The following is a 12,612-nucleotide window of genomic DNA, read 5'->3' as shown; positions in this document are numbered from 1 at the left end:
TGGTTTGTGTGTAATATTATGATAATGATAACCACAGATATCTCTGACGAAATGAAAACAGTAAATGAGAAGAATGACTTGCTTTTCCTCCAGGAAGTGAGATAGGGAGGGATGATATGATCAGGCTGCTGTGGGGAGAAACAAAAATATTGGAAGGATGAAGTAAAATGTAAGTGAGAGAGTGAACGACTCAGTGACCTTAAAAGGCCACACGGTTTTGCTGGTGACCGAATGAGCAAGTGAAAGGGGGCCTTAGGGTTATCTCTGTGAAGCGCCACTGTATTTATAGATCATCTCAAAAAAGATTCCCTGCCCCCTTGCTGGCACCCCCTTCGCTTGCAGTAGCCCCTCCCCTGCTTTCAATTAGCCCTTGATGGGTGGAGTAATGCAATCAGGAGTAACTTCAGCTCACGGCAGCCTCCTCTCTCAGTCTGCCCCAGACTCCGCACAGGCACACACTCCTCAGATAGGAAGGTAAGACCCGACTCTGTTCAGCTGCTCCACTCTCCATCCATTCCCTCGTCCATCTTTCCACCCATTTCAATGGTCTTTCTCCACCGTGTCTTCCATCCTCCGGGGGCACAGCTGCTCACTGTGCGCCTGCATCCCCACCCGTCTGCTCATGTCCTCCCTCTTTCCACCTGCACAGTACCTTCACTACTTAACCACCTCCTCTCGCTCAGCACTTTCTGTCTCAGAGACCGTGCCTGACCTCCTTCTTTCATTAAATCATTTTATTTTTTATTTCTTTGTCCAAAAGAGTTCATTTTCACCTTTCTTTTTTCCCCAACTTCTCATCTCACACCCCAGAAAAAACTGTGTGTTGATAAAGATGTCTGCTCCTGGCTTTCTATTACACAGCAGTGACTTTAGTGTTGGCAAAGTGGTCTGTTCTTTTGCTTTTTCTGTGGTTTTACAGCATTTGATCCACTTCACAGTATGTTGGTGTGATGAGGTTTAGTATAAATCTTGTAGTCACACTTTCAAAGTGCAGAAAAGTCCCTGCTAGGTCTCTCAATAGTAGAGGTCTACTGTATATACAGTAACGTCTGTTGAGTTTGGATTGGATCTGACAGGAACTGTCAGCTGAGAGCTTAATTTGATTGAACATTTAAGTCCATTATACACTTACAACGCTATTGCTTGTGTTTTACTTATTGAATTGACCAAGAATTTCCAAGAAAACTGTCTGGAATAGTAGAAAAAAATTGATGTTTAAAAAGCCGTTTACAGGTCTCACTGTCAGAGAGTAGTTGTTTATGGTTTTGCGGTTGCAGTTGATTTTCAATTTCTAGTGAAGTCCAATGTTTGAGTGCATTGATGTAATTTTAGAAAATAGAGTCTTTTGTTAAACTGTAAAATATCTCAGTTAAACGTCTTAGTCACAAGTGTTTGATAACTACATTTGAGGAATTATTGCCAAAAATGTGGCATTGCCATCAGCCCAAAAATTGAGTATGAATCTGGCTCCACTTTGAATCCAGATAGCTGATGGTCTGGGTGAAACCTACTGGAACTTTCTCGGGATAGACCGAGCTGTAGCTCAGTTTGGCATCAAGTGATTTTGCACCGTGAGACTCCCCAGATGGGGCCGCATCAAAGGGACCCCCAGAAGCTGGGAAACAGCTGCCCGACATGTCTGGATAGCTCAAGGTTTTATTTGTGGCAGTTCAGATTATCCTTTTTTTATTTTTAGGAGTCAGATAAATCCTTACATAAGCTAGGTGAGTCATGGTCGGAGACAGACAATGAGGGAATGTGGGAGGGGGCTGACAATAACTCAGGCAGGGACGCAGGCAGATTAAACGTCTCAGTTTCATTCAGCCAAATAGAAGATGATAACCTTTTGAGTGTGGCGAAACATCACAAATGACTCACAGAGATCATGTTGGAACCCACGGAGGTGGGCTTACATGGTGGTAATAAATAAATAAAGTTCTGACAGTCTGATGAAACAGCAAAATAACAGGAATAAGAAAATGAAAATAAAAAAACAGGAAGGTGAGAAATGAAGAAACGCAGAAAAGACTCAAGAAGTGTCAGAAGGGAATTCATAGGGGAAATGTTTTTTTTTTTGTTTATTTCTGCCTTTTATATGGTTAAAGCTTTGGTGAGGAATAAATTGACATATAGTGAGAAGAATAAAAGACCATGTGTGTGATTGACCATCTTATCCTCTATATAAGGCTGACAAAGACACACACGTGCATTTAAATATACAGCCTACACTATTCTCCGTCAACAGAGAGTAAGAGTATTTAAGCACAGGTGGGATAACCAGAGGGCTTAACAGACGCACCGCAAACAGCTGCAGATTGTGAGCAGCCATTATTACGAGTGCCATTCAAACCCACTTACACACTGAGACACACACTCCCTCACACACACACTCACACAAACACACGATGACAAGGGATACTGTGCTCTGGTGCTGACAGCTGGACGTGAGGTGATAGATGGGTCGTTGTACAGTGTGCCTGGCGAGCGTTGGTATGCACCGGGGCAAAAGTTGACTGTCTCTAAGCAGGACTGATAGGGGTTATTTATAACCCTCCTCATCTGTCACCTTCTCCTCCTGACGCCGAGAACAACATGAAGGACTGCCGAGAGATTGGATGGGAGAGATGAAGGCAGAAAAAAGCAACATGGAAAAAGGCTGTAATGTGAAGGGTCTTGATAATGAGCGTGTCCTAGAAGACATTCATTTCTGGGAATTTACGATATTTTCAAGACATTTCAACATGCTGCAAAAAAAAAAAAAGACCAAACTGTCTAACAGACCTAAAGTCATTCAGATGATAAAAAATAGTCTGTCATCATCCAGTGAAAGCTGTTTTTCATGTGAAATTCACCACATGTGGCGTTCTATGTCACCTCCTCTTTCTGTCTGTGTCTCTTGTCCTCCACGCCCTCTCAGCTGAGTGACTCTGGGTCAAGATGACCGAGCGCTACGACTGCCACTACTGCAAGGAGTCCCTGTTTGGGAAGAAGTATGTCCTGAGAGAGGAGAATCCCTACTGTGTGAAATGCTACGAGAGCCTGTACTCCAACACCTGTGAGGAGTGCAAGAAGCCCATTGGCTGCAACTCCAGGGTAAGTGACATCACAAACAAATGTACAAATGACCCATGACATGCTCTTTACGTTGGTTTATGTCCTGAAAACTTATTATAACACTGGAAAAAATTCCACTAGGAAATAATTTTCCAAAAGGGATGTCTTGTTGCTGATAATAAAGTAAAAATCTGCTTAAGGAAAATATAAAAATTGTCCAAAAACATTTATCTCACTGGAAGTCTGTTCTCTTGGTGATTCTGTCTTACACTGAGTGTAGTTAGATATTTTTCACTAAAATTAAAGCCAATATTAAGGTAAGCCTTGTAGTATTTGCAGTTGCATCACTTTCCATCTGCCATCCTTCTTCTCAAGGATCTGTCCTACAAGGACCGTCACTGGCACGAGGACTGTTTCAAGTGCTTCCAGTGCAAGCGCTCGCTGGTGGACAAGCCCTTCTCCACCAAGGATGAACAGCTGCTCTGCACCGAGTGCTACTCCAACGAGTACTCCTCCAAGTGCCATGACTGCAAGAAAACCATCATGCCAGGTAGGCGGAAGGCAACGGAGAGAGCGTCATGTCTAAGTTGAAGGTCCATTGTGTGGGATCAAGTGGCATCTAGTGTCTGGTTTGTTGATTCTGGGCTGCTGTAGAAACACGGCTCATTCTGAATAACTTACTCTTACTTACAGTTAAAAATGCAGTACTGAAAACAGTCATGAATATTATATTTCATTATGATCCCTCTAAATCCTGCAAGTTTGACATTAAAGCCGCTGGTGCTCATCTTATCAGTCCTCGTAATCCTGAGCTAGACTGTTATTATCATGTATATTATTACAACTGTTCGCTAAAATGTCACATTGACACAACTATCTTACAAATTCAGATGCTGGCAAATCTATCACTTGTTGTATGATTGTGTTGATTTTTTTCAATTAGGCCCATCCGCTCCATTTACTAACTCCATCCACTATCTTCCTCTATGTCTCACTGAAGGCTCCAGGAAGATGGAGCACAAGGGGAACAGCTGGCATGAGACCTGTTTCACCTGCCAGAGATGCCAGCAGCCCATTGGCACCAAGAGCTTCATCCCTAAGGACAATCACAACTTCTGTGTGCCCTGCTATGAAAAGCAGTTTGCCATGCAGTGTGTGCACTGCAAGAAGGTAAGACACGACTCTCAAAAGTAGCTGGTTTTTAAAGTATAACTATATTTTTGTCCATCTTGACTCAGAGAAGCACGATTACACCTCCTGTATGTGCAAGAAAGATGTGTGACAATATGTCACTCTTGCGTTCTGCTATCAGCCCATCACCACTGGTGGGGTGACCTATCATGACCAGCCCTGGCACAAGGACTGCTTCCTGTGCACCAGCTGCAAGCAGCAGCTGACTGGCCAGAGGTTCACCTCTAGAGATGACTTCGCCTACTGTCTCAACTGCTTCTGCAACCTTTATGCCAAGAAGTGTGCTTCCTGCACCACCCCCATCAGCGGTAATCATAACTAATCTAATTATCATTCTTCCCTTGAGTCAACATGATTGTTTATAGTCATTCTGAATGGTACTTCTTCTTCTCTTTCAGGCCTTGGAGGAAGCAAGTACATTTCCTTTGAGGAGCGCCAGTGGCACAACGACTGCTTCAACTGTAAGAAGTGCTCTGTGTCCCTGGTTGGTCGTGGCTTCCTGACTGAACGTGATGACATCCTGTGCCCGGAGTGCGGCAAGGACATCTGATTCGTCTGAGGGACAGATACATATGATCTGATAACCATGATATGACAGAGGAATGAAAAATAAATAAATAAATAAATACTACCAGAGCACAGCATCTTTACAACCTAGCATTACTATGAATGTACATTGTCGTATGCCATGAAACGGAGACTAATGATAGTGTTATTTGAATTAATAAAGTTTATTTAAGTTAAATGTTCACTCTGAGAAAAAAGTAATTACTAATAGATAACTTTTGGCATGAATGTAAAGATATATGCTTATGAAACAGCAACATGTTTTCAGACAGACACTGTATGAAGCTTTGTGAAATAAACTTACAATATTAATATATGCGATCCACTTTGAAGTGTAATAATAATAATCACTGCTTTGTGCATGGATAAGCTTGATGAAGTGAGTAAAGGTTTTAGTAGGTTTTGTGAATGAGTTCTGCTCTTACCAAAGACGATTTTCCTGCCTCGGCTGGACAATAAAGTTTAATCTATTCAATTAGTTTACTGAAACTGTGTCTTTACTCATATGATGGCTAACTGTTTCCTCAAGAGGACCTAGATTTCTCTTATTTCTTACAACAATATTAGTTTAAGAGTGTGTTTATTACCGTTTACAATAACGGGATATCAGACATGGGTCACAGAACTGTTGACTTCTCTACTGTAACTAAATCGACAAAACTGATTCATTGTATTGACATAATTTATTTAAAAACTGTTGGTACAAAAATGACAATGGATTCAAAATGCTTGGTAAATCTTGTTCCTGTGTGTTTTTGATGAACTCTGATTGCAACCACTTCAAACTAACTGCAAAGTCAATGAGCCACAATTCCAAATAAATATACTCTCAAAAAGAACATTTTCTTGGTCTAGCTGATATTCAATATTTTGCTTACTGTGTCTCAAAATGGCCACCAAGCAGTATCATGATCATTTCCATTTCATTTTACATCACGTTAATATTTAAAAAACCCTGAACAATCTGAAAACAGTGCTGAGGTTCACTCAGTGGAGAACAAATTGACACTTACTACTGTTTCAAAATGTCGGCATTAAGTTCAGCATAATCTGTGGTTTCCATTTTTTTTTAAAATGTATACCAGAGATCAGTCTGTCCAATCAAGTCACAGAACTACCAATTACAAACTGTTAAAGGGCGACTCCATCTGTGCTGCCAGGTCCCGCTCAGCTGTTAGAAAACGTAGTGATGTTGGTTACAGCGCTGATACCCTCCACTCCCTCAACCACCACATGTAGAGATTCGCTGTTAGTGAAAGCACATAGTGGCGAAAGTGTTAGAAGATTTGAGCTCAGAGGTAAGCGATGATGCTATTTTACTATTATCAAGCCTTCATTTTGAGGCATTCTATGCAGGATTTGTCAGTAGCTGTTTGTAAAAAAGTATTCAAAGTCGTCAACTACTCCACAGCTTATCGAGAGAGACTAAGTGAGACAGAGCAGCATGAGTGAATGAAGAGAAGGAGCGACGTTAATGAGAACAAAACAGCGACTCAGAGAAATACAATGTTAATTTCTGGTTGTGTCATGGTCAATACATTCCAAAGCACAAGAAGAATCTTGTCGGAAGGTGCCACATTGCCTAATTTTGTGCAAATTCAGCCGAAGTGCACATTTTATCCTGTTGGTTGTGAGCAGTTCCATCGGTCGTGTTCAAGGGAGGGAAGAAAGTCTACAGGTCTTCAACACAAAACTTCTTGTTCGAGCTATTAAATATTAAATCATCCATCTTTGCTCACTACATTTCAGTCTTTCTCAAGCTCAGGTGCACATTAATTACAGGTTAGAAATTCAGTTATCGTATTGGTATCGGCCACAAGAAGCAGGTAATTTAATGGTTAAGGGTGTCCATAACAGTGTTTCCCACACATATGTCTTACTCAGACGGGCTGTTGTTTTGAAGAAACATGCAAGTGCACCTGGTTGTTAAGATGTCGTTGGGTGGTTTTGATTGGCTACATAATCAATAAGCTGCCTCCATACACAGCTTACCTGCTGTTATGACAACAGAGTGGAGGGTGAACTCTTAATGCAACTTCATAACAAATTTTCTGCTGAAAAAAAGCAGATGCCGAGATGCAGAGAGGAGAGAGAAAGCCAGTGACAATTAAAGCAACACTATGTAATGTGGGCAAACTCGTAAAGCTCGTCTTAAGAACGACAATTGACTCAAGTCATGTCAAGACATACCAAAACGATCCCCGGCATCATTTCAAGAATATTTGCATCCGAACGGATACACTCAAAACGACTCAAAACACTGTAGTTCCTATTCCAGGCCTATAGGTTGCGCTTGAAATTCACCAAAAACGGAGAAGAAGAGACGGAGCATGCACATAAAGCTTGCGCGCCATAAACAAACAGACAGTAGAAGGAGAAACTGAACTAAACAAGAAGACAAAAATGGGTAGTGCAAGGAAACTGGAATCGTACGGTGGCCCTGAGAGCTCACAGCACTCCAACTTTAAGTCGAACTTCAGCCGGTTTTAACTCATATCCCTGTTGATCAAGGTTACCAAGTGCTGTCAGTAGGAAAAATAACGTGATTTTTTTGCACAATATTGACCAGATATCAGGACGGCAGCTAAAGCAAACCTATGGGGGCAGACATCCTTAAGTTTCCCTTTCGGTTATGTCTGCCCCCATAGGTTCGCTTTGGCTGCCGTTCTGATACTCTGTAAATATTGTGCCAAATGTTCTCGTTATTTTTCCTAATGACAGCACTTGGTAACCTCGATCAACAGGGATATGGGTTAAAAACGGCCAAAGTTCTCCTTAAAGAAAACACATGCAAAAAGACAAAAGACAAGCAAATTAAGAAAATATCTTCATCCATTTGACAACACATGCGCAGCATTTAGAAAACGCACTGCAAGGACCACAATGCAACACATTAGAAAAACCCGGTGCAAATAGACCACAACACAACGTAAGTATTTCCAGAGGACATTTAAAAGTGTTGCACATGTCCAGACACGCTTGTTGTTGACGCAGATTTAATATATAATATTAGCCTATTGCAGTGATCTGCTGTTAAACTATCGCCAATTACAAGCAAAATGCTAACGATAGTTTAACAGCAGACCACTGCAATAGGCTAATATCTGAATCATGCGATCACAATGTTAAAATAAATCAAAAACACTTCCTTTTAATCTCATTTTCCAACACAACTGATGGAAAGAGAACCTTAAAAGAGGTGTGGCTCAAAATCTGTGTCAACAACAAGCGTGTACGGACGTGTGCATCACTTTTAAGTGTCCTCTGTAAACACTTCCGCTGTGTTGCGGTCTATTTGCATCGTTTTTTTCTAATGTGTTGTGTTGGGTTCTTTGCAGCGCGTTTTCTGTATGCTACGCATGTGTTGTCAAATTGATGAAGATGTTTTCTTAATTTCCTTGTGTTTTGTCTTTTTGCATGTGTTTTCTTAAGTTGCAGTGCTCTGAGCTCTCAGGGCCACCGTAGAATTGTTTGTGTAGACCGATAATGAGGTTGAACTGATGCTGCTATTCACACTCGACTACAATGCAAGTAAGTTGCAAGAAAGGCTCAATAACTTCTGCAGCACGAACACAAGGATGTAATCCGCCACTTATGTTGTTGTTGTTATGAGACGTTGCGGCGTTCAGAGGTCGAGGGCTAGAGGTCGATGGCGTCATCGATACAGAAAGTATGCGAATTAGCTGTCCGCACGAGACCGCTAGGCCAGCGTTTTCAGATTTTTCCACCCAGAGACCAGGTTTCAAAAAAGTGCGTTCACAGGATGCATGTGGACGATCTGCCAAAATGATGCAAAATGTGCGTTTACACAAAAGAGCGTTTTCCATGTGGACAGCCCCTCGTTCTCAGGTGGTCAAATAAAGATGGCCGACCCCCCCGCCACAAGTACACAGCCATTCTGTAGGGAAAAACTGTGTGTCATGCAGCTTTACTTTAAAACACACACATTTTGACCAAAATTCAGAGGTTCAGATTTGAATAGATAAGGAACACTCCCAGGAAGCCAAAGATCTTCAAAACCACAAAACACCTTTGAAGACAACGCAGTCCACAGGCTCTCACAGCACTGGAGGCCATCTTACCAAACCAACTTGTGCACAGACAAAGTATACCAACAACCATACTTAATATCAAATAGTATCTCAGGAAAATTAAAAAACAGGTGTGTTGTTGTTTTGTCCTGTAGAAGATCTCCGTGGGGACTGGAGGAGTTGCTGATTACCGATGGTAAGGCCACTTGAGGTTGTGGGAAGCCACATGGAAGCACGTGACTTGAAAAGCAGGATGACCTCCACAGCACCACACCTTCTTGCCGAGAGCTGTGAGGTGGCCTCGACACACAGGTTAAAGGGCTTTCCATTCGCTCTTGTGATACAGTTAGTGGGATAAGTATGACGGGGGAGAACACAGGCAGTGGGCAACAACATGTAGTGGGAGGGGAGTGGTCTGTCCTTCAGAGCCTGAGCTCCCTTCAGTTCCCGTCAGGGGTCAGAGGTCAGGGCCATGTCACATGCTGGATCTTTTTCTTCACATCTGGAGACGTCACTGACTCCTGAAGATAAAAAAGTACAAAGTATTACAAAAGTGGTCAATGTAACATATGATGTCTTAACTATGTTTTTGCTGATCCATTTGCATTTGTTAGTGTTTGTTTTGTAAATTCAAAAAAACACTTCTTTGTTATCTTAGGGGTTTGTTTTCATCCTTATTTACACTGTGTTTGTGGTTCTCTCTCAATATATTAGATATCAGATAATCATAACCCTGTTCGAAGTACTGTTTTAGTGTTTGTCTTACATGATTTCCCTCCCGATCACTATGCAAACGATACAATTAAATACAAGAAACACAGAACAAAGTTGATAATTGTGCACATCTTCCTTGAATCACACAGTAAATTTGTGTATTACTGAGTTGACATAACTAAGAGTTCCTACCGAGCTGTTTGCTCCCCGTTTCAGGTTTGTGTCTGTGTCGTTGCTGCGATGAATGGGTGAAGAGGTGGACGATGTGTTTGCAGTCAACTTGCGAATGGGGTTGGACAGATTTGCGACAGGGGGAGGTTTTAACCTGTCAGTGATTCCAGTCGACATGGTGGTTCCCTCTGGTTTCTTTACTTTTATCGGGCCAGAGTGAGAGGAACTGCCATCAAACACAATCAGAGGCCTTTTCCTATGGTGGTCGTTACTGGAGCTGGAAATGATCAAACAACAGTGACAGCAAATATCAGTTGTTAACACTCATGCTGACAGTCAGGGCTCTATTTTTGAGCAGGTGCCAAGGAAGAAGCTCTGCTCTTTGCAGACATTTTTTGGAGGCACGCTGAGATTGCTGCCTCACCTGTGCTGGTTTGTTATTATTTTTTGACTCGCCAAGTTTTGTGGAACTTCTGTGTTATACTGGAGGCTGGTTAGTTTATATTTGCAGCATAACTCCATTTCTAAACCAATGTTAGCTACTATTGCTCTCTGTTAGGGGAGCGGAGACAGGCACAAAGACAAGGCACTTGAGGACATCCATAAAGTCACATCCTTTGGACTTTCATGAAAAATCTGACCTGAGTCCTTCACAATGAAAACCACAGCCCAGCAGCATCAAACAAGTTCAACAAATCATCCGGCCAAAGACCTGTTGGCAACCAAGAGAGACTAGGAAGGTTTCATTTTTCACATCACATTACAATCTGCTCACATATGACCTATAAAAAAGTGATTAATACATGTTAATTACTAAAAATTGTTTCAAAGAGACCCTTTGATTGTTGAATAAAACTACATGTTCAACTTGAATGGCCAGTATGAGCAAAATGATGCGATAGAGAATCCAATACTTCCCCAGCTGTGATGGAATGTAACCAAATACATTAAATATTGCACTTAAATTACATGTTTTAGGTAGTTTGGTACTTTGAGTATGTTCATTTCATTTTATAGTTCTACTTCCTCACATTTCAGGGGGAAATATGGTACTTTTCTGCATTTATCAGACAGTTTTAGTTACTACTGACTTCACATATTAAGTATGTGAATTCAAAACATGTGAAGACCTTATAAAATATCAGGTTTTATTACAAATGTAATAACTAAAACAAATAGAACTCAAACAATTACTTGATCCACAAAGACAAACATTGAGTACCTACTTTAACTATACAATTATACACTGATAAACAATGTACTATTGTGAACTGCTGATATTCAATTTAAAGTGGTAGTTGGGCTTTTTTGCTTTGGGGTTGTATGAGACACTTATCCCAAGTGTGAGATAGTGTGATTCTTGTCCCTAGTGTATTACTTATCAGAGTATTACCTGCAGGCGATGACCGCCAACTCTACACCTGTGTGGTGAAACAACACCTATTACCAACAGGAAGCAGAGCACTGTACTGACTAGGGATAGGTACCTTATACATCCCCACATCAAAAGAAGAAACAATTTGTAATTTCATATTGTTTCTAATAGTGTCTGTTACATTTGTACTTAGACTTGTGTAGACGAGACGAATACTTGCCCCACCACTGTTAACCAGACAGGTGTAACCTGCTGGACGAACTGCCAACCTTAAAACAGCACTGTTATATTAAACTTGCCCATGAAAGACTGAGGTGACCACATTGCAATATAAAGATAGAACTCGGCTTCAGTCTTCCCCAACAGTTATGGTACACTGGTTGACAAACACAGAGTAATGTACGAAGTACTGATTGCACAATGGGGCAAACTCACTGCCCATGAAAACACAGTAATGTCCGTAAAGCCTTCAGTGGAGCTACCTGTCTGACCTGTGACCGGCCGGTGTCTGTCTCCCCCGGCTCTTCTCCATCTTCTTGCCCCAGCGGGTGTTGGGCAGGCTCCTCTGCGGCAGCGGGATGACATGCCTGAGGTACAGCTCTGTGAGCTGGTCCCGACTCTCACAGTCCCTGGTGCTAACACGTTTCTGATTTAGACAGAAAGAACTGTTAGCTCACTCTGCAACGTCTGACATGAAGGAAAGCGCTGCTGGTGCGACAGCTAATATAAACACACAGCTATGCTGAGTGTTAGCCGGTATGCTGCTTACATTATGGCATCCTCCCTCCTTAACATCCGCATTAAATGACATTTTCCGCGTTCCTCTATGAACATTAACTCACCTCACTCAAGAGTAGCTGCATAAAGTCTTGAGACAACAGCTCAGGGTGCAGTAAAAGATCCACATTAGAGGAACCAACAGCCTGTCCATCTTGTCCCGTGGAGGTCGCCATCTTTGGTGCTCACCGACACCCAGCATGCACCGCGTCATAACAACCCGGCGTGCCGACAGCAGAGGCACCAGGGTGGACACCGATGTATAAGTCTTTGTTTTCAGCCCCTGTTACAATAACAGCCAGTCTTTATTTATTTCATCTATAATAAAAGGGTTAACTGCAGACTTCGTAAAACATATATACATCAGCCTTATACATGCTCAAATTACTCCAGTAACTACCTCTGACTGGGAACAGGGAACATGTAGCATGGTCCAGTGGTCCAGGGTCGGACTACCTCTCTTTGGGCACATCTGTAGGACATAATAAGTTTGAAGAACAGCTGTCCATAATGGGTATACCTTCAAGAGAGATGTTTAAATAGCTCATATTTAAACATTTGAGAAAATCTGAAAATTAAAACATTTTTTTTCATTCAGTTCATAAATATTATTTGTTTAGCCAAATGTGGTTTTTATTTTTGTGTATGTGTGTGTAAATGTCATGTTGCACAGTTCATTGTGTTTGTACAGAACAAACTGCAATGTGTTCTTTTTCGCAGACTGACTTACTA

The 12,612-nt window shown here is 41.7% G+C and overlaps 2 protein-coding genes across 4 annotated transcripts; one reads left to right on the top strand and one right to left on the bottom strand.

The window, feature by feature from the left end:
* The first annotated feature begins 357 nt into the window (after positions 1–357).
* LOC115588419 (four and a half LIM domains protein 2) lies at positions 358–5,290 on the top strand. Its single transcript, XM_030429033.1, has 6 exons — positions 358–474; positions 2,918–3,093; positions 3,430–3,604; positions 4,055–4,224; positions 4,367–4,553; positions 4,644–5,290. Exons 2-6 carry the CDS (start codon positions 2,938–2,940, stop codon positions 4,793–4,795), a joined length of 840 nt encoding a protein of 279 aa, XP_030284893.1. The 5' UTR covers positions 358–474; positions 2,918–2,937; the 3' UTR covers positions 4,796–5,290.
* A 190-nt stretch (positions 5,291–5,480) lies between these two features.
* c9h2orf49 (chromosome 9 C2orf49 homolog) lies at positions 5,481–12,099 on the bottom strand. 3 transcript variants are annotated; one of them, XR_003985348.1, is made up of 5 exons: positions 11,946–12,099; positions 11,586–11,749; positions 9,750–10,005; positions 9,035–9,364; positions 5,481–6,058 (listed from the first exon to the last, which is right to left on the bottom strand). XR_003985348.1 is itself a non-coding variant. In XM_030429034.1 (4 exons), exons 1-4 carry the CDS (start codon positions 12,054–12,056, stop codon positions 9,308–9,310), a joined length of 588 nt encoding a protein of 195 aa, XP_030284894.1. In that variant the 5' UTR covers positions 12,057–12,099; the 3' UTR covers positions 8,124–9,307. The 3 variants fall into 3 exon arrangements, 2 of the variants coding, with proteins under 2 accessions (XP_030284894.1, XP_030284895.1); XM_030429034.1 differs by lacking the exon at positions 5,481–6,058 and having other exon boundaries at positions 8,124–9,364; XM_030429035.1 differs by lacking the exon at positions 5,481–6,058 and having other exon boundaries at positions 8,124–9,364; positions 11,595–11,749.
* Positions 12,100–12,612: the final 513 nt, after the last annotated feature.

The sequence above is a fragment of the Sparus aurata genome, chromosome 9 (assembly GCF_900880675.1).
Source record: "Sparus aurata chromosome 9, fSpaAur1.1, whole genome shotgun sequence".
In the NCBI taxonomy this organism is placed as follows: Eukaryota; Metazoa; Chordata; class Actinopteri; order Spariformes; family Sparidae; genus Sparus; species Sparus aurata.
This window is presented reverse-complemented; position numbering and strand designations above follow the sequence as displayed.

Coding starts and splice junctions, on each gene's coding strand:
- c9h2orf49 (XM_030429034.1), bottom strand. CDS start 12,056: ATGGCGACCTCCACGGGACAAGATGGACAGGCTGTTGGTTCCTCTAAT. Junction 11,750..11,945: donor TGCAGCTACTCTTGAGTGAG/GTGAGTTAATGT, acceptor TGTCTAAATCAG/AAACGTGTTAGCACCAGGGA. Junction 9,365..9,749: donor AACGGGGAGCAAACAGCTCG/GTAGGAACTCTT, acceptor TTTTATCTTCAG/GAGTCAGTGACGTCTCCAGA.
- LOC115588419 (XM_030429033.1), top strand. CDS start 2,938: ATGACCGAGCGCTACGACTGCCACTACTGCAAGGAGTCCCTGTTTGGG. Junction 3,605..4,054: donor CAAGAAAACCATCATGCCAG/GTAGGCGGAAGG, acceptor GTCTCACTGAAG/GCTCCAGGAAGATGGAGCAC. Junction 4,225..4,366: donor AGTGTGTGCACTGCAAGAAG/GTAAGACACGAC, acceptor TTCTGCTATCAG/CCCATCACCACTGGTGGGGT.